The following is a 22,787-nucleotide window of genomic DNA, read 5'->3' as shown; positions in this document are numbered from 1 at the left end:
CTGGAAGCTTGGTGGACTTGACAGGACGAGTAGATCTCCTGAGGGGTGGTGGTGGAAGTGGATCCTCAATTTCAACAATCGGAGGAGCAGGCTCAGGAACAGGGGGAGTTGAGGAACTCTCTGAAGAGGTGGGTGTATCATGAGCCGAAGGATCAGGTGGCGTAGATGGATCTCGAGCCTCTATCTCTTCATTAAAAGGATCAATATGTAGAAGATCGGACTTCGTTACATTGTGGGCTGTAGGAGGAATTGAGTAGAAAGGAATATGTTCCAAAAAAGTGACATGCCGGGAAACATATAACTTCTGACTCACAGGATCATAGCAACGGTATCCTTTCTGTCCACTACCATACCCCAAAAATACACAAATAGCAGATTTCGGCCCCAACTTGTTCCTCTCAACATGAGGACGAAGAACAAAACAAGTACATCCAAAAACTTGTAATGAAGAATAGTCTGGTAGATGACCATATAATTTCTCAAAAGGAGACATTCCTGAATTCAATGAAGTAGGAATACGATTAATCACATACACAACAGTTAGGACTGCTTCTCCCCAAAAGGCACTAGGGACCTACGCAGACAAGAGCAATGAACGGGCAGTCTCAACAATATGACGATGTTTTCGTTCCGCCACACCGTTTTGTTGAGGTGTGTCAGTACACGAGGACTGGTGTATGGTACCATCAGAAGCAAGTAACTGAGTAAAATCATTAGAGGTATATTCACCACCTAAGTCACACTTGAAGCACTTAATCACAGCCGAATGTTGAGTTTTAACAAGAGCTCTAAAATTACTGTAAATATCAAAGAAATCAGATCTGCGTTTCATAAGATAAACCCATGTATATCGAGTATAATCATCTATAAAAGATACATAATAGGTTGACCCACCCTTTGTGGATACTGGTGCAGGACCCCGTACATCAGAATGAATAATGTCAAAAGGAGCAGTAGAAAAAGACATACTTTTATTGAAAGGTAAAGCATAGAATTTTTCCAGTTTACAACCACTGCAATCAGAAATATCACAAGCGTCTAAATGACCCAAAACACCACTAGATGCTAAAAAACTCAAACGTGATACATACACATGTCCCAAACGAGAATGCCAAAGATAAAACTCAGACGACAAAGGACTCAAACGGAAAGAAGATAAATCAGTGCTGGAGGCAGCAACAGCAGACACTTTGAGAACCTCCAAGACATACAGTTCCCCCACCCTACGGTCGATCCCAATCACCTTCTGGGTGTGTTGATCCTATATAACACAGACAGAATCAGAAAAGAACACCTAGTTACCAGACTTACATAACTGACTGACTGAGGCAAGATTCAAAGTAACTTTGGGAGTGTAATAAACATCAGGGAGAGTGATATGAGAAATAGAGACAGACCCAACACCCTCAACTAGCATAGATGTATCACTAGCAGACTTAACAAAAATAGATGACACTTGCGACAAAGAAGTAAATGATGTCAAATGAGGGGTCATATGATGGGTTGCACCAGAATCTAAAATCCACAAAGATAATGGAATACCTGATGTACCAGATGAAGTAGGACCAGAGTGAGACATAGATGCAGACATGGCAGTGGGATTAGAAGCTAAATATTGTCTGAAGCTTTCAAACACCTTGGGATCCAATGCAGATGGGGGCATGTTTCCAACATAATCTGTATCAACTGGTGGGGTAGTAGCAACAACAAATTATGGAGGACGAGGGGTCCATGGAGGAGTACCAGATGAACGTGGCTGAAACTTCAGTTGACCAGACCTATTTTGTTGTCCTGACTGAGGTTGACCAGATTTACCCTTGTTGACTAACAATGGACACTGAGCTTTCCAATGATTCTTCTGTTTGCAGAATGCACACTCATCATAAGCAACCCTTGAAGTTTATCAGGACTGATTTGAGGAGACAGCAAGCACATCAGGAGCGGGAGTAGGAATAGAGGTTGCTTTAAACCCTTTATCTGCATGAGACTTGATACGAGTCTCTTCTGAAATTAACTCATGGACAACATAATCAACTGAGGGAAGAGGAGAGCGATGAAGAATTGTTCCACATAGACCTTCAAAATCAGAACGCAAGGCCATTAAGAACTGGACCAAACGATGTTCTTCCCTCCTAGCAATGTAAGGCTCAAAATATTTTAACTGTTTAGATTCAGTAAGAGCCAATTGATCCCACAGATCAGACATAACAGCATAGAAATCTTGAATACTCTGGTCATTCTGTTGAAGGGCACGAATATCATATTCTAACTGATATTGTTTAGCAAAATTGGACTGAGTATACAGTCTCTCCAAGTGATTCCAAACTTCCTTTGCTGTGTCATACTTAGCCAACTGCATACCAATGGACTGAGTAACAGAGTTATTAATCCAAGTGATAACCTTGGAGTTATCAGTCTCCCAAGCATCAAGCAACAAATCAAAATTCTCAGTTTGAGGCACTGAGGGTTTAGCTTTAGTCCCAATGACATAGCCCCACATATTCTTCCCACGAAGGAAGTTCTTCATAACGTAACTCCAATACGTATAATTCTTTCCATCTAGACGAGTACTAATTGACTGAAGGGAATCATCCTTTCCAGTCATGTTGGTAGCAAATAAATAACCACAATAACAGTATAACAATTTGAGAATGAAAGGACTAACAAACCAGCGAAAGCAATCAATTGGAAAACGAATCAACAACGACAACGAATCAACATAACAACGAACAAATCAACAGCAACAGCGAATCAACACATCAATCTGCTACGAACGAATATGCTACAGTAGAAAGTCTAATCCTCCAAATAAGAATATTGATCTTAATTGGAATCCAACTATTCCAACGAGTAGAAATACCCCCATTACTAAGTGTAAAACCATCCAAATATCTACGAGCTGAAGAAATAGAAAAGGTATCTGAAAGATCATTAACCCAACCCACTCTATCTGGAATCCGCCTGTGCTGGAAATCCTGCACAAGTAAAATAAAATTATCCCATTGCTCCTGTTCCACTCCACCTCTAGGAATACGTCTAAGGGTATTAACCCTCAATCCCATAGACAACCTATCACTAATAGAAACATGTCTATGCAAATCCAGAGCATAAACTCTAAGAAAGGAGGCAGACAAAGGCACATCACCCCTCCACACATCATGCCAAAAAGAATTACGAGTACCATCTCCAACTCTAATAGGGAAAAGAGATTGAAGGTCAATATCTTTCTGGCATAACTGGGAGAACATAAAAATAACCCGAACCCAAGGGCCTTGACCAATAATAGGATAGCTCGAGTTCCTACATGCACCATCCAACCCGTAAATAGATTTTATCACTCTAACCCACAAAAGGTCAGGGCAATGATAAAACCTCCACCACCACCGAAATATCATAGCCTTATTGAAAGAGAAAAGACTACCAATCCCCAATCCTCCTTCGTCCTTGGAAGCTATAACTCTTTTCCATCTAACCCAATGCATACAACATTCATCCCCGTCTGCACCCCAAAAGAATCTTGCCCTCATTCCTTCTAAAGCCTTCAAAACCGAAAGAGGAGTAAGAAAACGGACATCAAGTAACTCCCTAACGAACCCAACACAAACTTCACCAACGTAAGCCGACCTCCAAATGAAAGACACTTAGCCTTCCAATTCGAAAGCTTAGACCGAAACCTATCAATCACAGAAACCCAAGAAGAAGTTCGAGTTATAGCCTGACCCACCGGGATACCAAGATGGGAAAACGGGAGAGTAAAAGCTGCACAATCAATCCTATTTGCCACGACGAGAACTTGGGAAAGAGGAATTGCTACACCAATCAATTTACTTTTAGATAAATTGATTTTCATCCCTGAAGCCAAGTAAATACGAATAAGAATACGAATAAGACAATTCACATTTTAAGGATCCCAATAAGAGACCAAAATAACATCATCAACATAAAAGAGATGAGAAATCTCATTTCCTTAAATAGAAATGCCCCTATAAGCATTCCCCATTCGAGCCCTCATCAAAGCAACATGTAAACCCTCCATAGACAAAAAAAGAAAAGAAAAGGGGACAACGGATCACCCTGTCTCAGCCCACGATGAATTTGGAATTCATCAGTCGGGGAACCTTTAACCAACACAGAAGCCCTAGCAGTGATCAATAACTCCTTAATCCACCGACACCACATAGACCCAAATCCCATAATCGACATGATTTCCAATAAGTAATCCCATGATAACGAATCATGCGCTTTCTCAAAATCCACCTTAAGAAGCATAATAGGATTTTCGGAAGCCTTACTCCAAGCAACCATTTCATTTAGGAGAAATGGACCATCCAGAATCTGTCTGCCTTTGATAAAGGCAGATTACTCAAGGCTGACGACACTATGGATAACCTCCACAAGACGATTAGCTAGAAGTTTACAAATAATTTTGTATTGGCAACCAATAAGACTAATGAGTCTAAAATCTTTTGGAGTCTTCGGGTCTCTGACTTTTGGGATAATAGTGAAAAAAGAGGCATTACACCCCTTTGGAATAACAAAATGATGGAAAAAATGATTAACAAACGCCCCAACATCAGTTGGAACAAGATCCAAGTATCTCTTCAAAAACCCAAAAGTCAAACCATAAGGTCCTGGGGCTTTAGTAGAACCACAATCCCAAACTGCCATTTTTATCTCCTCATAAGTAAAAGGAGACTGCAAAAAATCAACCTGCAATTGGGTTAAAGTACTAAAAAGAGCACGATCTGTCGCATGTCTCCACGAAGTACTCTCCTGAAAAGAGACTGAAAATAGTCATGAAACCCCTCTTTGACCTGGACTGGATTATCCACCCACACTCCATCAATCATGAGACCACGGATAACAATTTGTCTCCTTTTACGGTTAAGAATTCCATGGAAAAATCTGGAATTCTCATCCCCTTCAATGCCCCACTGAATTTTAGTCTTTTGAGCAAGATCAATCTGTACTAAATGATCAAGAACCGACATCTCTTTCAATAAGGAAACTCTCTGCTCTCTTAAAATAGCAGACCCTTCATCCTCCATGAGACTAGTATCAATAGACATATTTTAAATTGATAGAAAGATAAATAGAAAGAAAAAATAAACGATATTTAATTTCTTTTTTTATAATAGTTACATACAGGACATGGAGGCTGGTATGAGTAGAAATTATAAATTGTCGTTTAAAAATATAAAACTACTGAAAAACGTAAACTAAAATTTACTTTAAAATATATGTTGTTAGTAACTATAATCGAATATTTAAGTGATAATAAAGAATCATTTTTACAATTGTGGCAAAAGAAACTAGTTGCGTTAAAAACTTATCATTTTTAAAAATACATTATATTTCAAACAAAATATCGTAAAGAAAGTAGCCACATTTATTCAATCATAATAAAGTATAATAAAGTAGTATAGAACAATACTAACTCATTTGATAATAAAATTTTGAACGTGCAGAACATATTATTTACAAAATAGCATAACTAATTATCATGACAACAAACTTTTTAAAACCCATGACGATAAAAGTTTAAAGTGTGATAACTTCTATCTTATCTTATCGTTAATTTAATATGTTAGTAATTTCCAAGATTGTAAAGAACGTTCGATGTTAGCTAGTCGGTGGACTGGGATTAAGAGATTAATCGGTTAGGCGGAGATTAATCGGGGACCATTAATTGTTAATTTGTTGAATTTTTAAAAAATTAAATATGACTAATATAATATCAAAGTTCGTAAATACAATTAATATCATAACAAAATAAGTTAATATGATTAATACAAGACTAATCATACTTAAAATATTTCCTATTGATATAGAACTTATTCAAAGTGTTAAAATTTCATTGTTTTATATTGTTTCACTCAATATGTATGCATGGATTAATCGTTAGGTGCCGTCTAGTCGGTCGAATAACTCCTAGGGATTAATCGGAACCTAGCCGGAATTTTTACAACAATGGTAATTTCTATAACTATAAACACAAATTCCTTAAAAAAACAACCTGTAAAAGTTATGGTTATAAAAATCAATTAAGTTTTAAATTTGTGAGAAAAAAGTGAAACCACAATTTAATAATTTTGTTGCAAAACGTTAGATTAATAGAAGTTCAACCTACTTTATTTGAAAGAAGTTTTATTGAAGTTTCCGATTCATGTGACGTTGTAAAATTTTGAACAAAATCACCACGGTACGAACATAAAGTGGGTACGTTGCTTTTCTATCTATTTCTGTAAAAGCAACTAATTTACTTAAAAAAACATGTTGATATATATAAGCATGAATTTAATTTAAAACATAAACAAAACTAGGGTTGGACCAAAATCCACTAGCTATAGCTATATCCCTTTACACAACACACGATGGAGAAAAGAAAAGAAGAAACGTTCAAAAAGTCTGATTTAGAAGGCATGCAAAGTAAGAGTTAAAAACTTTAATTTATTAATTTATTGATGGATTGATTATTAATGTTGATTTAATCGGGAGTTAATTAACTTGAATATGGAATATCGGGATGGAAAAAAGAAGGCATCATCATGAGAACAGCTAGCTTGGGTCTACTATTCTCCTCCAATACATTATACATATTACAAAATAATTACATATGAATATATGAATGGAAGAGAGGAGAGGTCAAAGAAAGAAACAGGAAATGGACCGTTCATAGCTCTAAATTACACTTCCACTTCCACTTCCACTTCCACTAAACAAATAAACAAACATTACCCACCCACTAAATTGGTTTCATTTCACAACAGTAAAGTCAAAAAGAAAATCCTCGATCTGCCTCATTATACAAATCTAACTCACCAAATAAAGCCAAACCACAAGGAATTCCAAAAACATTCTTTCACAGCTACCTTCATTTATTTTCTCCTCCTAGTTAGCTTGTCTCTAATTTATAAGATTCGATCAAGAACACCATTCAAACTTTCTCTTTTGGAATTAACCCATGGAAGCTGCTCAATGGCCAAAGGTAAGCTTTATTATATATACAAATACTCACCATCATGCAAACTATTAACCTCGCTCGCTCCATCTTTTTTTTTTCTATCTAACTTTCATATGAAAACATGATGTGTTGTAACTTTTTTTTTTCTTTTGCCTTTTTGGGATCCTGCAAGACAAAGTAATCCCTTGTTTCTTGTTCCAATTTCACTGTCCATGTTCCCTTTCTATCTATTAATCTTTAACTAAAGATGTTTCTTTTTTACTTAATTAATGAGCTCGTTAAGAACTTAATCTGGACAACTATACATGATTTTTGTTTCCCTTAATATTGTACAGAACGACTTAATGGATTTAATGGATTAAGACAAAAAAAAATTAATAATTAAGACACTAAACACCTATTTTGTCTTTCTTCTTTATCCCTCCCAAAATGCTCTCACGTTAAAACTCATGAAAATTGTATAAATTTAAGATGAATATTATGAAACCTGTTTTTCGAAATGTATGGGTAAAATTGTAATTTGGTCTTATTTAAATAGTTTATGCAATCTAGCAAAAATAAAAATAAAAAAACAGACCTTATATATGAAAAACTATAGTCGTAGGGACATCATTAATTATAACATACATGACTTAATATGGATGAAAAAACCCTGAATTTTCTCCGATGTGTGTGTTTGATTTCAGGATGGTACAAGTAATGGAAGTTATAATAATAATAATAATCAAGTGGAAGATAAGAAGATAAAGCCACAACATGAACAAGCTCTCAACTGTCCAAGATGCAATTCCACCAACACCAAGTTCTGTTACTACAACAATTACAGCTTAACACAACCACGATACTTTTGCAAGGCTTGTAAGAGGTACTGGACTAAAGGTGGGTCCCTCAGAAGCGTTCCTGTTGGTGGTGGCTCAAGAAAAAACAAGAGATCCATAGCAGCGTCATCCATGCCTAAACCAATCGACCTCTCACACTTTTCTTCTCAAAATTTCACCACCCATGAACCTACACAACAACAACAGTATCATCTTGGCTTCTCTCAGTTCCTAAAGCTACCTAAGATTGAAAATGGAAATGCCAACTTTTTATCTTCTTCTGATGGGTTAAATTCTTTTACTACAAGAGGTACAACAAGCTGGGATTTAATGCTGAATGGAACAAGATTCGGTCTCCAAGACGCGAAGCCAACGCTGGGTTTTCCTTTTCAAGGGGATGGAAGCTTTCAAGGAAATCAAGTGGAAGGTGAAAGTGAAAGAATCATGTTACCCTTTGGAGTCTTGAACCAACACCATTCATCAAGGGAGAGCGGACAAAGTATGGGACAAGGAAATTCAAGTGGATATTGGAATGGGAGTTTGGGTGGTGGGGATTCGTCAACATTGTATAACTGAAGAGGATTAAGTCAAGTAACCATATTACTAGCTTAGATGATGATTAAACAAGTGGCATTAGTACTTGTGTGTGTATCCTTGGAATCCAGACCGAGTTTTAGGGTATAATCAATCTTGTTCAAACAATATTAGAACTTCTTTCTACATTAATTACTATTTAGGTGAAATAGGTTTCCCATATTTAAACATATATTGCATATTCACTCCTGATGGTGTCATAAGTAGCATAACTCTCGCCTATGTAATTTACTTGCATGTACTATGGAGAGCAGTAACTAGTGTGAAAGCATGTAATGTTGCTTTTGCACCATTGTTGCCATTTAAAGTTGTTGATGAGTGTAATGCCATCGAGTCATTTTAGGAAATTAGAATTTATACGAGTGCCAAAGGGATTTAAACTATGATGTGATACAAGCTAGGTGGTGAGGGGTGTTGATCCCCAATCACGACAAATCGTGGGATCAAGGAGGTCTGAACATGGATGTTCAGACGTAGCAGATGAGTATAAGGATCTGATTTTGACCAAGTCAAAATCTATCCAAGTCTGAAAAGCCTTACGGATTTCTGAAGTGAAAATGCGTTGGAACTTTGAAGTGCCTTCTAGACTTTTGATGTTTTGGGTACGATCTTAACTGCCCCTTAACTATTTATAACTTCCGAAAAACAATCATTTTGTCATCTTTATCCATTTAATGGGTACTATGAGTATATATAGTAATGATACACCACGTTTTTGGCTCTCCTAAGAATCTAAACATTCGATATATGAGTTTAGTAAGTTGTTTCGTGCCCAAGAACTAGAAGTGCCGTCTTGTGGATACTTCTGCATTGAATTAATTTGGAAACCAAGACATAGCTATGGATGACCTATCGATTAAGAAAAGTGATATCCAGGAACATTGATTATCATTATTTTTTTTCTCCCACCGATTTCTAACAAGTATTTTTATCTCTTTGCTTTAGGCATACATAAACTCATTAAAGACAACACATGCACAGGATGAATATAGGCCAGCATACATGTGAATGTTGGAGGTGTGCAGAATTACAATGATGAGAAATTGCTACGCTTGGGAGAAGGTTGAGGTGGCTTTGACTTTAGAGAATTTGGTACAACACTAATTAATTGAAAGTGGTTTAATTAGTAGATCTTTGGAAATAAAAAAAATAAAAAAGATTATTTAATTTAGATTGTATTTGAAATTTGAATCATATGACCCTGTTGGCGGCTCTGGGGTGTGCGAGTGGTGCGGTTGCACGAGGCCTCCGATTTTAAGGGGCTCTGGATTTAGGGAAAATATATAGTAATGGTGTTGGTATTTTCTTAAAATACATTTTTATGTGTTTTTATTAAAAAAAATAGCAATTAGCTATATACACAATGTATCATTTGATTGCAATCTTAAAGTAATTTTAATTGTGAAAAAAAAAATCAACGAAAATCAAAAATTCAAAATCTTATCATAAATTCTATAATTTATCAACAATTTAAGGAAAGTATGTATACAAAAAAATACACATGTTTCTAATATAAGTTCAAGAATATGTTATAGTTTTTATAAAACTCACCAAAAGATCAAACAATAATAAACCTAATAGGGTACGAGTACCGTACCACCTCGGTCTTACTCGTCTCTCTCGCCAAAAACTGTCGTTTTTCTGTCTTGAATCTTAATATATCATTGAGTTGTTGTGTAATGCTTGTTTTAGGTATCATTTATTTCTCAAAATTTTAGGGTTTTGCACTGGGACTTGACGAGTTGGGGAGCTCCAACTCGTCAAGTAGAGATCTTTTTGGACGCGGGACTTAGGGTCTACTCGACGAGTTGGAAGGCCCCAACTCGACGAGTAGACGCTGGAAAGGAAAACCCTAATTTTCCGGGTTTTGTACCCTATATAAAGAACTTATGACTCATTTGTAGCCTCCCTCATCGTCCTTACAGCCCAGAGAAACGCTAGTTCGAGCCTTATACCTTATTGAGTATGTTTGAGAGCTTTGGAGAGTGATTTTGGTGTGGTTGTGAAGGAACTTGGAGCTTGAAGAGGTTGGAGTAAAGGGAGAAGCAGTAGATCCGACATCTACTCTGTTTTGGCAACCATCTTGAGGTATAAAGTTGCTACATTGACCTTTATTTGCTTATATCTCATATTATGAAAGTATATGGTCACTTTTGGTGCATAATGGTGTCATTCTCGGATTTGAATTTGTCATGAGGATATGGTTTCAGATCTGGACACCTCTAGGCCTCCATGAACATCAATTTGTCCACTTTATCTAGTCTTGGCCCTTCTCCATGCCCTAAACCTTGTATAAAACATAGTTTTAGTGTTTTAGCCTCTTAAGGCCTTGCATGCACGTAAAGTTTGCAACTTTACGTGGTATTTCAGTCCTAGGGGGCTGGATCTGTAGTTTGGGGCTTTGGATTCGACTGGAAGGGGCTGAACACGTTAAGACATGGAAAACTCGACGAGTTGCCCTGACAACTCGACGAGTTGGATCGGTTTTCCCCGGCTTTCTGAACACTGAAGGAACTCGACGAGTTGCTAGATGCACTCGACGAGTTGGGTCAACATTGACTATTGACCTTGACTTTGACCATGGTTAACCAAGTTGACTTTGAGGGTATTTTTGGTATTTCGGGATTTTGACAAAGTTAGTCACATGATGGTTGTAGGCAGTTGAGTTGGAGCTGCGCGTTGGGACTTATCTTATCAGTTCAACATTTCTTGAGAGGTGAGTCTCCTCACCATACCAATGGGTCTAAGGCACCAAGGCCGGCCCATTTTGGGGATATGTGGTACACTAGTTGATGTAGTGATATGTGGTATGTTAGTTGTTTATATGCTAGGTGGTATGCTAGTTGTATATATGATACTTGCATGAAAGACCATGGGGGGGGCCCATGACGCTTGGATGTAAGACCATGTGGGGGAGCCCATGACTTTTCAGGTAAAGACCATGGGGGAGCCCTTGACACTTGGATGTCAGACCATGTGGGGGAGCCCATGGCTTTCCAGTTAAAGACCATGGGGGAGCCCATGGCACCTAGGTGTAAGAGCATGTGTGGGAGCCCATGACATCCTGGAGTAAGACCTTGGGAGGAGCCCACATCATCCTTATATGTTTGTATGCATGGATTATGTGGTTTATGTAGCTTATATAGCTAATATGGATTATGTGATTATGTGGATTGCGTGGGGTATGCTCTGGGGAACTCACTAAGCATTACCTTACAGTTTGTTGATTGTTTCAGGTACTTCAGAGCCTAAGGGCAAGGGCAAGGGCAAGGTTTGATGGTGCGACATGCACTCTCTTAGGCATTTTTATGGGGACACTCTGATATTTGAAATAAAATGTTGATGTTATGAATTTGAAAACAATTGTCATTGAAATTTCATGTCTTATGGGAATGTTTTGATTATTTATAAATGAAATATTTATTTGGAAAATTGGGCTGTTATAAGTTGGTATCAGAGCCTTGGTTTGAGGGATTCGGGCACACTCTCGGGTGTGTCAGGACTCAAACTAAGGAAATGGTCAAATTGATTTAAAAACTCAAGAGTTAAAAAAAAACTTCTTAAAATGAGAAAATGGGAGAGTGCAATGCGCGTAATCGGTCGAGCTCAAGTAAGTGGTTCCCCAATATGTTAGCCATGTCATACTGATATTGGATTATGATAGTCGGATGGGTTTTCCTATGTGTATGCTTTAAAAAACTGTATACAGTTAGGATCTTATAGCCTTAGAATGAATAATTTGGCCTTATTTCATGTTCCTTGTATGGTTGTGGTCCTAGGGTAGAGTCTGTTATTCGAAAGTCTATTTGATCCTGTTCTGTGTATAATTTGCATGCATAAGGCAATCTGTTATGATTGATTTGAGTTATGGTTCTATGGGATTGAGCAAATCTTTGGATAGCCTAGGATTTGAATTATGCAGTAGCTCGTGAGATATGTTTTGCTCTGGGATGAATTAGAGTTATTAGGTGGAGCTTTGGGGAAGGTACAGGTAGGCGTGGAAGGTAGTATTTGGCCCGTACTACTGAAAGCATCGGACCTGTACCCGAACTTATGTTAGATCTGGAAGCTCTAAGGAGAACCGGTGTGGGAGGATCTCCTTTTGATTATCTTGATCATTCTGTCTTATCAGGATAGTGATGACACGATTTGGAGCATGGGGATCAGGATCCGGATCTGGGTCGGGCGACGGTACCGAGCCCATTGACAAGAGGCCGCGCGAGCTTATTGCAGCCGAGGTTACGAGGAGCATCCTTGATGCTACCCCAGTGATTTTTGGGACAGTCAAGAAAGGGATGCGATAAAAGAGCTCTGTTTCCGAACAGATTTGTCCATCAGTAATGGGGATCACATTAGTAGAAATATAGGCTGATACGTCTCCAGCTTGTGTTTCAATGACGGGTAAGGCGGTATCTTGAATAAGGAATGGAAGAATGGGTCTGGAAAGGTAAGAGGTGAAAGTTGATGTCTAGAATTCCTTCAATGTGATCCTAACCTGTGATAGGACATAGGAAAAAAAGTGCTAGTAAAGGTAACAATAGAAAAAGGGTTCTTTTTCTATTAGAGAATTCTCTTTACCTTTACCCTTTCTATTAGTATTGTTGGGGTTACCTACTAAGAATTCATTGTGATCACTATTATAGTGATAAAGTAAACTTGAGTATAGAAAAAAACTCTTCTTGTTAAAATCATGGTTAGTCTAACCCACTATAGACGAAAGTGGGCCTACCTATTCCCTTTGAATCTTCAGTAGGGGCCTTTACTTCAAAAGGAATTCTATTAGCACTTTTTTCTTCAATGTGATCCCCATTACTACCTCTTACCTTTGCAGTAACTCTATCATCCATTTTGATGCGTATTGTTTTTAGCTGACTTCCGCCTATCTCACACTCCCAAAGCATCTTTTTATTTCATATTTCATTTTCCTTCGCCCCCTTTCAAGCTCCCTTAGACTCGTTACGTGGTTCAGGTCGTTGAGAGTCGAGATTGTTGCGGGCCAGGTCGGGGCCCGAACTCCCTCGTTTCGGGATTTCAAGGCATGTAGGGCGCCAGATTTCTTCAGGGTCAGGGACCCCATAGTTAGCCGACACTGGGTGGTAGACATGGAGAACGCCCAGCGCACGAGCTCTTGCCCTGATGCGGCAAAGGTGGGGTTTGCTTCGTGTATGCTGAGGGACCGAGCCTGGGACTGGTGGGGAGAGGTGACCAGTCAGGTGGGGGCAGCTGGAGTGGCAGAGATGACATGGGAAGAGTTTTTCAGACGTTTTGAATTGGAGTTTGCACCATCTATCGAGGTACAAAGACTAGTGAGGGAGTATACTGTGGATGACGATATGAGGAGGACGAGGTATCATTCCATGCTGAGGGATGATATCCGTAAGTTTGTGATCTTTTCAGGGTGCAAAACCCTGAATGAGATGGTGGAGAAGGCCCGCGAGCGGGAGATGGAGTTGGAGCTTCGCACCAAGCAGAAGCCAGAGCATGTTCAGACAGTTGTAGGTCAGGCTAAAAAGCCTAAGACCTCTGATTCTTCTGGTAGGGGCCAGCAGGGCCGGGGTCGGTGTGCCAAGTGCGGGAAGCCGCACGGTGGGGATTGTCGGGCGACAGGCTCGGGATGTTATGTTTGTGGCCAGTTAGGTCACGTGTGTGGCCAACCAGCCATAAACGGGCCGATTGTCTGAGGTTGCAGGGAGGAGGAGGAGTAGTGGTGGCGCCCGCGCCCGCCACAATGAGGATCACTGACGGCCGCCCTGCCAAGGCGGATGCTTCTGCGGTGAAGAGCCGCGTATTTCAGTTGACTACCGAGGAGGCTTGGGCAGCGCCATATGTCGTAGCTGGTACGTATTTTATTTTTCCTACTTGATATTGATTTGTATTTCTTATGTGTATATATATGTGCTCCTATATAGGGACCTTTTTGGTCAACGGTATCCCAACTCATGTTCTTTTCGATTCAGGAGCTACCCAATCATTCGTATCTCTTGCACTTAGCAAGAATTTCTAAGATGCTCCGGGGACTCTAGATTCCCCGCTTGAGGTTGAGATTGCAGATGACCGCACTGTGAGTGCTACGAGGGTATATCGGGACTGTGTCCTAAATGTATTTGGGGAGAGGTTTCGGGTTGATCTGGTACCGATACCGTTACAAGGGCTAAAGGTGATTGTTAGGATGGAGTGGTTGGGGGACAATGGGGCCATGATAGATTGCGAGTGCCAGCTGGTGAGAGTTCGAACCCCAAGTGGGGGAGAACTAGTTATTCATGGCGAGGGGGCCTCGCAAGGGCCAACCCTCTATTCAGCTGCGAGGGCTAGGAGACTTGTCCATCAGGGTTGTTCAGGATTTTTATCATATATCTCGGATACGAGGGTTGAGCCCACGACAGATTTGGGTAGTGTACCGGTTGTTCATTTTCAGGATGTCTTTCCCTATGAGTTGCCAGGGGTGCCTCCGGGGTGGCAAGTGGAGTTTCGCATTGATTTGGTGTCGGGTGTCGCTCTGATAGCCAAGGCACCGTACCGGCTAGCTACGCCCGAGATGCAGGAGCTGCTAGACTGAGGGTTTATTCGTCCAATCAGTTCCCCGTGGGTAGCACCGATCATGTTCGTGAAAAAGAAGGACGGGTCACATAGGATGTGTATTGATTATCGAGAGCTGAACAAGCTAACAGTGAAAAACCGTTATCTGCTCCCAAGGATCGATGATTTGTTCGATCAGCTGCAGGGTGCATCTTGGTTTTCCAAGAGTGAGCTTCGGTCGGGGTACCATCAGATGAGGATTAGGCATGAGGATATACCGAATACAGCTTTCCGGACGTGGTACGGTCACTATGAGTTTGTGGTGATGCCATTCGGGCTCACCAATACCCTAGTAACGTTCATGGATCTCATGAACAGGGTGTATTAGAGACACTGAGGACGGAAAGGCATTATGCCAAGTTCTGAAAGTGTGATTTCTGGTTGAGAGAGGTGTAGTTTTTGGGGCACATCATCAAACAAGAGGGTATTTTGGTTGATCCAGCCAAAATTGAGGCGGTGATGCGGTGGGAAGTACTGAAGAATGCATATGAGATTCGTAGCTTCTGCGGTCTAGCGGGGTACTATCGTAGATTCATCCAGGATTTCTCCAAGATCGTCGTACCTTTGACTCGTTTGACCAAGAAGAATGTGACATTTCGGTGGGGTCCAGACCAACAGTTGGATTTCGAGACCTTGAGACAGACGTTATGTGAGGCCCCGATCTTAGCACCACCCGATGGGTTGGATGATTTGGTGGTGTATTGTGATGCGTCTATCACTGGGTTAGGCATTGTTTTAATGTAGAGGGGGCATATGATCGCGTACGCCTCGAGGCAGCTGAAGCCTCACGAGGCGAACTACCCTACTCACGACCTGAAATTAGGGGCTGTAGTGTTTTCCCTCAAAATATGGAGGCATTACTTGTACGGAGTTCAGTACACTATCTTTACTGACCACAAAAGTTTGAAGTATTTGATGGATCAGCAGAACCTGAACATGCGACAGAGGAGGTGGTTAGATCTACTGAAGGATTATGATTTTGAAATATTGTACCACCCAGGGAAGGCCAATGTGGTGGCCGATGCTTTGATCTGCAAGGCAGCAAGTGCTCCAATTATGGACGTTTGTTTGAGGATGATAGTGATCTCCCCATTGTTGGATATGATCAAAGAGGCTCAGGTGGAGGGTTTGAAGAAAGAGAACTGGAAGATAGAGCGAATTCGAGGTCAAATTCCTTTGTTTGTTCGGGATGGTCGAGGTCTTTTGAAACAGTATGGCCGGGTGTGGGTGCCGGCATCCGGGGGTGTGCGACAGAAGATCTTGGAAGAGGCGCACAAGTCCAAGTTCTCCATTCATCCAGGGGGCCACAAAGATGTATAGAGATCCGAGGTTGAGTTATTGGTGGCCCTGCATGAAGCGGGAGGTTGCATGGTTTGTGCAAAGGTGCTTGACCTGCAGGAAGGTCAAGGCCGAACATCAGAGTCCTCACGACAAGGTTCAACCATTATCCATTCCTATGTGGAAATGGGAAGAGATCACCATGGACCTCATCACGAAGTTACCGAGGACGGAGAGGGGTGAGGATTCCATATGCGTTATTGTGGATAGATTGACGAAGAGTGCCCAATTTATTCCGATCTCTGAGAGCATCTCCGCTGAGAAATTAACGGATATTTATGTGCAATAGGTGGTGGTTAGGCGCGGGGTGCCAGTGTCGGTGGTCTCTGGCCAGGATGTCCGATTTACATCTAGATTCTGGAGAAAGTTCCATGATGAACTGGGCACTCAGTTACATTTCAGCACGACTTACCACCCCCAGACAGATGGCCAGAGTGAGAGGACAATCGAGACACTCGAGGATATTCTTCGAGCATGCGTGTTGGATTTTCGAGGGAGTTGGGATACATACCTCCCACTAGCAGAGTTTTCATATAACAATAGTTATCATGCTAGTATCGACCGACCACCGTTTGAGATGTTGTATGGTCGGAGGTGTAGGACCCCTGTTTGCTGGGGTGAGGTAGGTCATCGAGTCATGGAGAGTACCAAGGTGGTGATCAAGACTACTGAGTTGATTCAGCATGCACGCGACATGCTGAGAGTTGCGCAAAACCGTCAGAAAAGCTACGCTGACCGTCGCCGATCGGACCTTGAGTTTCAGGTGGGGGATTTTGTCTTGTTGAAAGTGTCACCATGGAAGGGTGTCATTTTTGTTTCGGAAGAGGGGCAAGCTAGGATAGGAAGACCGCTCAGGATTTCTGATCGAGTGGGCAATGTAGCCTATCGTTTGGATCTGTCGGACGAGCTTAGCCAGATACACAACACCTTCCACACTTCCTAGCTTCGGAAGCGTCTTACAAACGAGGCCGCAGTTATTTCTCTAGATGACATTCAGGTGGATGAGAGCCTGAACTACATTGAGAGGCCCGTTACGCTTCTGGATAGGAAGACTAAGGTCCTTCGCAATAAGGAAGTGAAGCTAGTGAAGGTGCAATGGCAGCACCGAAGAGGCTCCGAATGGACATGGGAGCTGGAAGATGAGATGCGAGACCACTACCCGGATTTGTTTACATCAGCAGACTTCGAGGACGAAGTCTAGTTCAAGTGGGGGAGATTTTTAACGCTTGTTTCATATATCATTTATTTCTCAAAATTTTAGGGTTTTGCATTGGGACTCGATGAGTTGGGAGCTCCAACTCGTCAAGTATAGATCTTTTTGGACGCGGGACTTAGGGTCTGCTCGACGAATTGGAAGGCCCCAACTCGACGAGTAGACGCTGGAAAGGAAAACCCTAATTTTCTGGGTTTTGTACCCTATGTAAAGAACTTATGACAAATTTGTAGCATCCGTCATCGTCCTTACAGCCCAAAGAAACCCTAGTTTGAGCCTTATACCTTCTTGAGTGTGTGTGAGAGCTTTGGAGAGTGATTATGGTGTGGTTGTGAAGGAACTTGGAGCTTGAATAGGTTGGAGTAAAGGGAGAAGCAGTAGATCTGACATCTACTCTGTTTTAGCAACCATATTGAGGTATAAAGTTGCTACCTTGACCTTTATTTCCTTAGATCCCTTATTATGAAAGTATATGGTCACTTTTGGTGCATAATGGTGACATTATCGGATTTGAACTTGTCATGAGGATATGGTTTCAGATCTGGAGAACTCTAGGCCTCCATGAACATAAAGTTGTCCACTTTATATAGTCTTGGCCCTTCTCCATGCCCTAAACCTTGTATGAAACTTAGTTTTAGTGTTTTAGCCTCTCGAGGCCTTGCGTGCACGTTAAGTTTGCAACTTTACGTGGTATTTCAGTCCTAAGGGACTGGATCTCTAGTTTGGGGCTTTGGATTCGACTGGAAGGGTCTGAACACGTTAAGACATGGAAAACTCGACGAGTTGCTCTGGCAACTCGATGAGTTGGATCGGGTTTTCCTGTATTCTGTATGCAGAGCAAACTCGATGAGTTGATAAGATAACTCGGCGAGTTGGTTAGGGTTTTCCCCAGCTTTCTGAACACTGAAGGAAGTCGACGAGTTGCTAGATGCACTCGACGAGTTGGGTCAACATGGACTGTTGACCTTGACTTTGACCATGGTTGACCAAGTTGAATTTGAGGGTATTTTTGGTATTTCGGGATTTTGACAAAGTTAGTCACATGATGGTTGTAGACAGCTGAGTTGGAGCTGCTGCACGTTGGGACTAATCTTATCAGTTCAACATTTTCTTGAGAGATGAGTCTCCTCACCATACCATTGGCTCTAAGGCACCAAGGCCGGCCCATTTTGGTGATATGTGGTACACTAGTTGATGTAGTGATATGTGGTTTGTTAGTTGGTTATATGCTAGGTGATATGCTAGTTGCATTTGTGATACTTGCATGAAAGACCATGGGGGGAGCCCATGACGCTTGGATGTAAGACCATGTGGGGGAGCCCATGGCTTTTTAGGCAAAGACCATGGGGGGAGCCAATGGCACTTGGGTGTCATACCATGTGGGGGAGCCCATGGCTTTCCAGTTAAAGAACACGGGGGGAGCCTATGGTACCTAGGTGTAAGACCATGTTAGGGAGCTCATGTCATCCTGGAGTAAGACCCTGGTAGGAGCCCACAACATCCTTATTGATGGGTTTGAGCCAAAACAACATCCTATGTGTTCATGCAAACCCTAAAGCTTGGATCTAGGTTTCTCTATTGTACATGTAATTCATCCAAGACTTATAAACCCTAGATCTAGCATACATAATTCGAAATTAGCATAAGAAATCAGATCTAGATGATTACCTCTTCAACAATGACTTGAATCTTCTTGTCTTGGAGCTTAGAGTCACAAGTGTCACTCCTCTAATGGCTTACAAACACTACAAGCAAGAGCATGATATTGGAGAGAGAGGGGATGGGCACAATTTAGGCTATGAAGACTCCTAGGGTTTCCAGTGGCCGAAAATTGGATGCCTTGGGGTCTTATTTATACTGGTGCTGCTAGGGTTTCAGGCAAAACCCTAATGGATAGCTTAGGCCTTAAGCAGTCCAAGGAGGCTTCTGGAATAGGGCCTTATGGCCGAAATTAGGATGGACACATCCCTAATTTCGTCCAAGCCTTAGTCCATAAGCCTTCTCAGCCCAATACTCAACTATCACAGATTTGACAACTTAAGTCCTCGTTATTTAATTAATTTCTTTTAGCCACAAAATTAATTCTTAATTAATTCTTGTCTAATATTAATTAAACTATATGATTTCTACTTTAATATATTATTCATATAATATATTAATAAAACATAATAACCTCTCTCTTCATAAATCACCCTGTCAAGTTGCTTTGGTGAAGGCAACCCAAAAGGACCATGTACAACCGGGTCAAGTACTTACCAAATATAGTTACGGGCTTAGACACTAATCCAACAGTCTCCCACTTGGATAAGTGTAGTAACTATAGTGTAGGTAAAATCCGATTAGCAATTGTAGCTCTCAAAGACGCTGTCGAACTCTGATCAAATCAGTAACCTGTCCTTTAGATAAGGGATCGTATAGTCCTCCGTTCTAGATATCGTGCAGACAAATACATGGAACATAGTCATACTTATTGTGCAGCAGTTTGTTTCTCGATCTCTGATTCGTCTGACATAGAACTTAATTGAACACATCAATTCAGTCCTGATCGGGCCCGACACATAAGTCAAATCAAATCATCGAGGGGCCCAGATATCGCTTTTACCCTCTTAGGATAAAAGGAACAGATAAACTTCGACTTATATGCATTTACCATTCACTCATGAATATATACAAAACAATGCATTTTATAACATCAAGTTACTGATGCGTTTACGCATTATCAATGCACAACCAACTCGCAAATAACAAACCATATATCTAGGTTTTAAGACCATATGATATTATCGTCTTGCGATCACTCGAGATAAATTCCATGAAGTGATTCCAGCAAGCGCGGGTTTAATCCAATGCTCAAATCCTGTTCATAAGCAATCATGAATGTTGTAGCAAACCTTTGCCATGTCTAATACACTTTAGACAATCTACACACCAATTCATGACAGTCTTCTTTCATACCTACTCCCAAAGTATGAGCGACTTTAGAACATTCGAATAATCTTATTATTCAGGAAGTCAAAACATGCAAAATGAAACAATAGGTAAATAATCAACATAAGACAGTAACATTACTTATAAATAATACTCTTTTATTTAATCATCAAATGTCAATTACATTTATCTATTACACGTTTCGAAGCTATCTAATCTAAACTAATATCGTCCTTCAACCCGATTCTCCTGGCGTGCTGCAAGTGCTTAACCCTACTCAGTCCCTTTGTAAGGGGATCTACTGGGTTATCTTCTGACGATACCCTCTTCACTACGAGGAGTCCTTCTTCTACCCGATGTCTAATGAAATGATATTTCCTGTCGATATGTCAAGATCTGCCATGATCCCTCGGTTCCTTGGTCAAGGCAACGGCTCCTTCATTATCACAAAATATTTCCATGGGCTCCTTTATGGCTCGCACAACTCCAAGGTCTCCATTGAAGTTCTTCAACCATATTGCCTCCTTTGACGCTTCTCTTGCCGCAATGTACTTTGATTCGCACGTTGAATCAGCTACGGTCTCCTGTTTGGAACTTTTCCAAGTCACTGCTCCTCCATTTAGGGTAAAGACCCAGCCCGACTGTGAACGGCAGTTGTCCCTATCGGTCTGAAAACTGGCGTCACTATACCCTCGCACCCTTAAGTCATCACTCCCACCAAGGAGTAGAAACCATTCCTTGGTCCTTCGAAGGTACTTAAGAATATTCTTGACTACGGTCCAATGTGCTTTGCCAGGGTTCCCCTGATATTTGCTGACCATGCTCAAAGCGAAGGCCACATCAGGGCGAGTACAAGTCATAGCATACATAATCGAGCCAACTGCGGAAGCATATGGTTCTCGGCTCATCTCTGCTATCTCGACTTCGGTACTTGGGCTTTGAGTCTTACTCAACTTGGCATTACTTTGGATAGGTAACTCCCCTTTCTTCGAATTCTCCATACTAAAACGTTTTAGTACCTTGTCCAAGTAAGTATTCTGACTAAGTCCTATTAGTCTCTTACTTCTGTTTCTCACTATCCTTATTCCTAAAATATAGGCAGCTTCTCCGAGGTCCTTCAGAGCGAAGCACTTCCCAAGCCAGGATTTAACTTCCTTCAGGGTTGGGATGTCGTTTCCTATGAGCAGTATGTCATCGACATACAATACGAGGAAGTTTACTATACTCCCCCTGACTTTGACATATACACATGATTCATCCTCGCTTCGCAGAAAACCAAACTCTTTGACTTTCTCGTCGAAACAAAGATTCCGTTTGCGAGATGCTTGCTTCAATCCATAAATGGATTTTTCAAGCTTGCACACTCTATTGGGGTGCTTCGCATCGACAAACCCCTCTGGATGATTCATGTAAACATCCTCAACCAACTTCCCATTAAGAAAAGCGGTTTTGACGTCCATCTGCCATATTTCATAGTCATGAAATGCAGCAATGGCCAGCATCACCCTAATAGATTTTATCTTCGCAACCGATGAGAAAGTCTCATCATAGTCAACTCCGGGAGTTTGAGTGAAACCCTTCGCAACCAATCGCGCTTTATAAGTGTGTACATTCCCATCCATGTCGGTCTTCTTCTTGAAGATCCACTTGCACCCGACCGTCTTACGACCTGGCACATTGTCAACCAAATTCCAAACTTGGTTGTCATACATGGACTGAATCTCGCTGTCCATAGCCTCCTTCCATTTTGCAAACTCCGGGCCTGCCATGGCTTCCTTGTAGCTGTTAGGTTCGTCCAAATTCACTAGTGTACTATCACTAATGAACGTATCCCCTTCTGTAGTAATATGAAAACCATAAAACTGGGGTTGAACCTTAACTCTTTCAGAACGTCTAAGAGGTAAGGACTCGTCAATTGGTTCAACCGGAGTTTCCTCCTCGGGTTGAGCGCCAGTGTTAGAGGTTCCTTCATCGCTCGACTCTTGAATCTCTTCAAGATCGATTTTCCTCCCAGTGTCCCCTTGGCTTATGAGTTCTCGTTCTCGGAAAACCCCTCTCCTCGCAACGAAGACAACATTGTCACTCCATCTATAGAAGAGATATCCAAAGGACTTCTGCGGGTAGCCGATGAAAATACACCGCTCACTATGAGGTGTTTTCCCTTGCCGTCAGTCTCTCGCCTTACGAAAGCCTTGCAACCCCAAACCTTGATATGTGCCAACGAGGGAGCTTTCCCTGTCCACATCTCGTGAGGTGTTTTGGTAAGCTTCGTGGTAGGGACTAAGTTAAGGATATGGGCGGCTGTCTCTAAGGCATGCGCCCAAAATGAGATAGGTAGCAAAGCACGACTCATCAT

At 41.1% G+C, this 22,787-nt stretch overlaps 2 protein-coding genes across 2 annotated transcripts; one reads left to right on the top strand and one right to left on the bottom strand.

Annotated features, from left to right (window-relative positions):
• Window positions 1-2,759: 2,759 nt before the first annotated feature.
• On the bottom strand, window positions 2,760-4,305 carry LOC145124623 (uncharacterized). Its single transcript, XM_079060032.1, has 3 exons — window positions 4,074-4,305; window positions 3,675-3,852; window positions 2,760-3,585 (listed from the first exon to the last, which is right to left on the bottom strand). Exons 1-3 carry the CDS (start codon window positions 4,303-4,305, stop codon window positions 2,760-2,762), a joined length of 1,236 nt encoding a protein of 411 aa, XP_078916158.1.
• A 2,403-nt stretch (window positions 4,306-6,708) lies between these two features.
• Window positions 6,709-8,525, top strand: LOC145126259 (dof zinc finger protein DOF2.5-like). Its single transcript, XM_079061659.1, has 2 exons — window positions 6,709-6,988; window positions 7,651-8,525. The coding sequence occupies exons 1-2, from the start codon at window positions 6,965-6,967 to the stop codon at window positions 8,356-8,358; spliced, it is 732 nt and encodes a 243-aa protein (XP_078917785.1). The 5' UTR covers window positions 6,709-6,964; the 3' UTR covers window positions 8,359-8,525.
• Window positions 8,526-22,787: the final 14,262 nt, after the last annotated feature.

Source organism: Lactuca virosa, chromosome 7 (assembly GCF_052849685.1).
Source record: "Lactuca virosa cultivar CGN04683 chromosome 7, Lactuca_virosa_CGN04683_v6, whole genome shotgun sequence".
Taxonomy (NCBI): Eukaryota; Viridiplantae; Streptophyta; class Magnoliopsida; order Asterales; family Asteraceae; genus Lactuca; species Lactuca virosa.
The sequence above is the reverse complement of the archived record's forward strand: the minus strand, read 5'-3'. Positions and strand labels throughout refer to the sequence as shown.

What these genes read in the sequence shown, in the direction of transcription:
- LOC145124623 (XM_079060032.1), bottom strand. Translation starts at nt 4,305, where the DNA reads ATGGTTGCTTGGAGTAAGGCTTCCGAAAATCCTATTATGCTTCTTAAG. An exon ending in TCATCGTGGGCTGAGACAGG is followed by an intron (nt 3,853 to 4,073) that starts GTGATCCGTTGT and finishes ACTTGGCTTCAG; the next exon opens with GGATGAAAATCAATTTATCT. An exon ending in TGGGTTTCTGTGATTGATAG is followed by an intron (nt 3,586 to 3,674) that starts GTTTCGGTCTAA and finishes TGGGTTCGTTAG; the next exon opens with GGAGTTACTTGATGTCCGTT.
- LOC145126259 (XM_079061659.1), top strand. Translation starts at nt 6,965, where the DNA reads ATGGAAGCTGCTCAATGGCCAAAG. An exon ending in AAGCTGCTCAATGGCCAAAG is followed by an intron (nt 6,989 to 7,650) that starts GTAAGCTTTATT and finishes GTTTGATTTCAG; the next exon opens with GATGGTACAAGTAATGGAAG.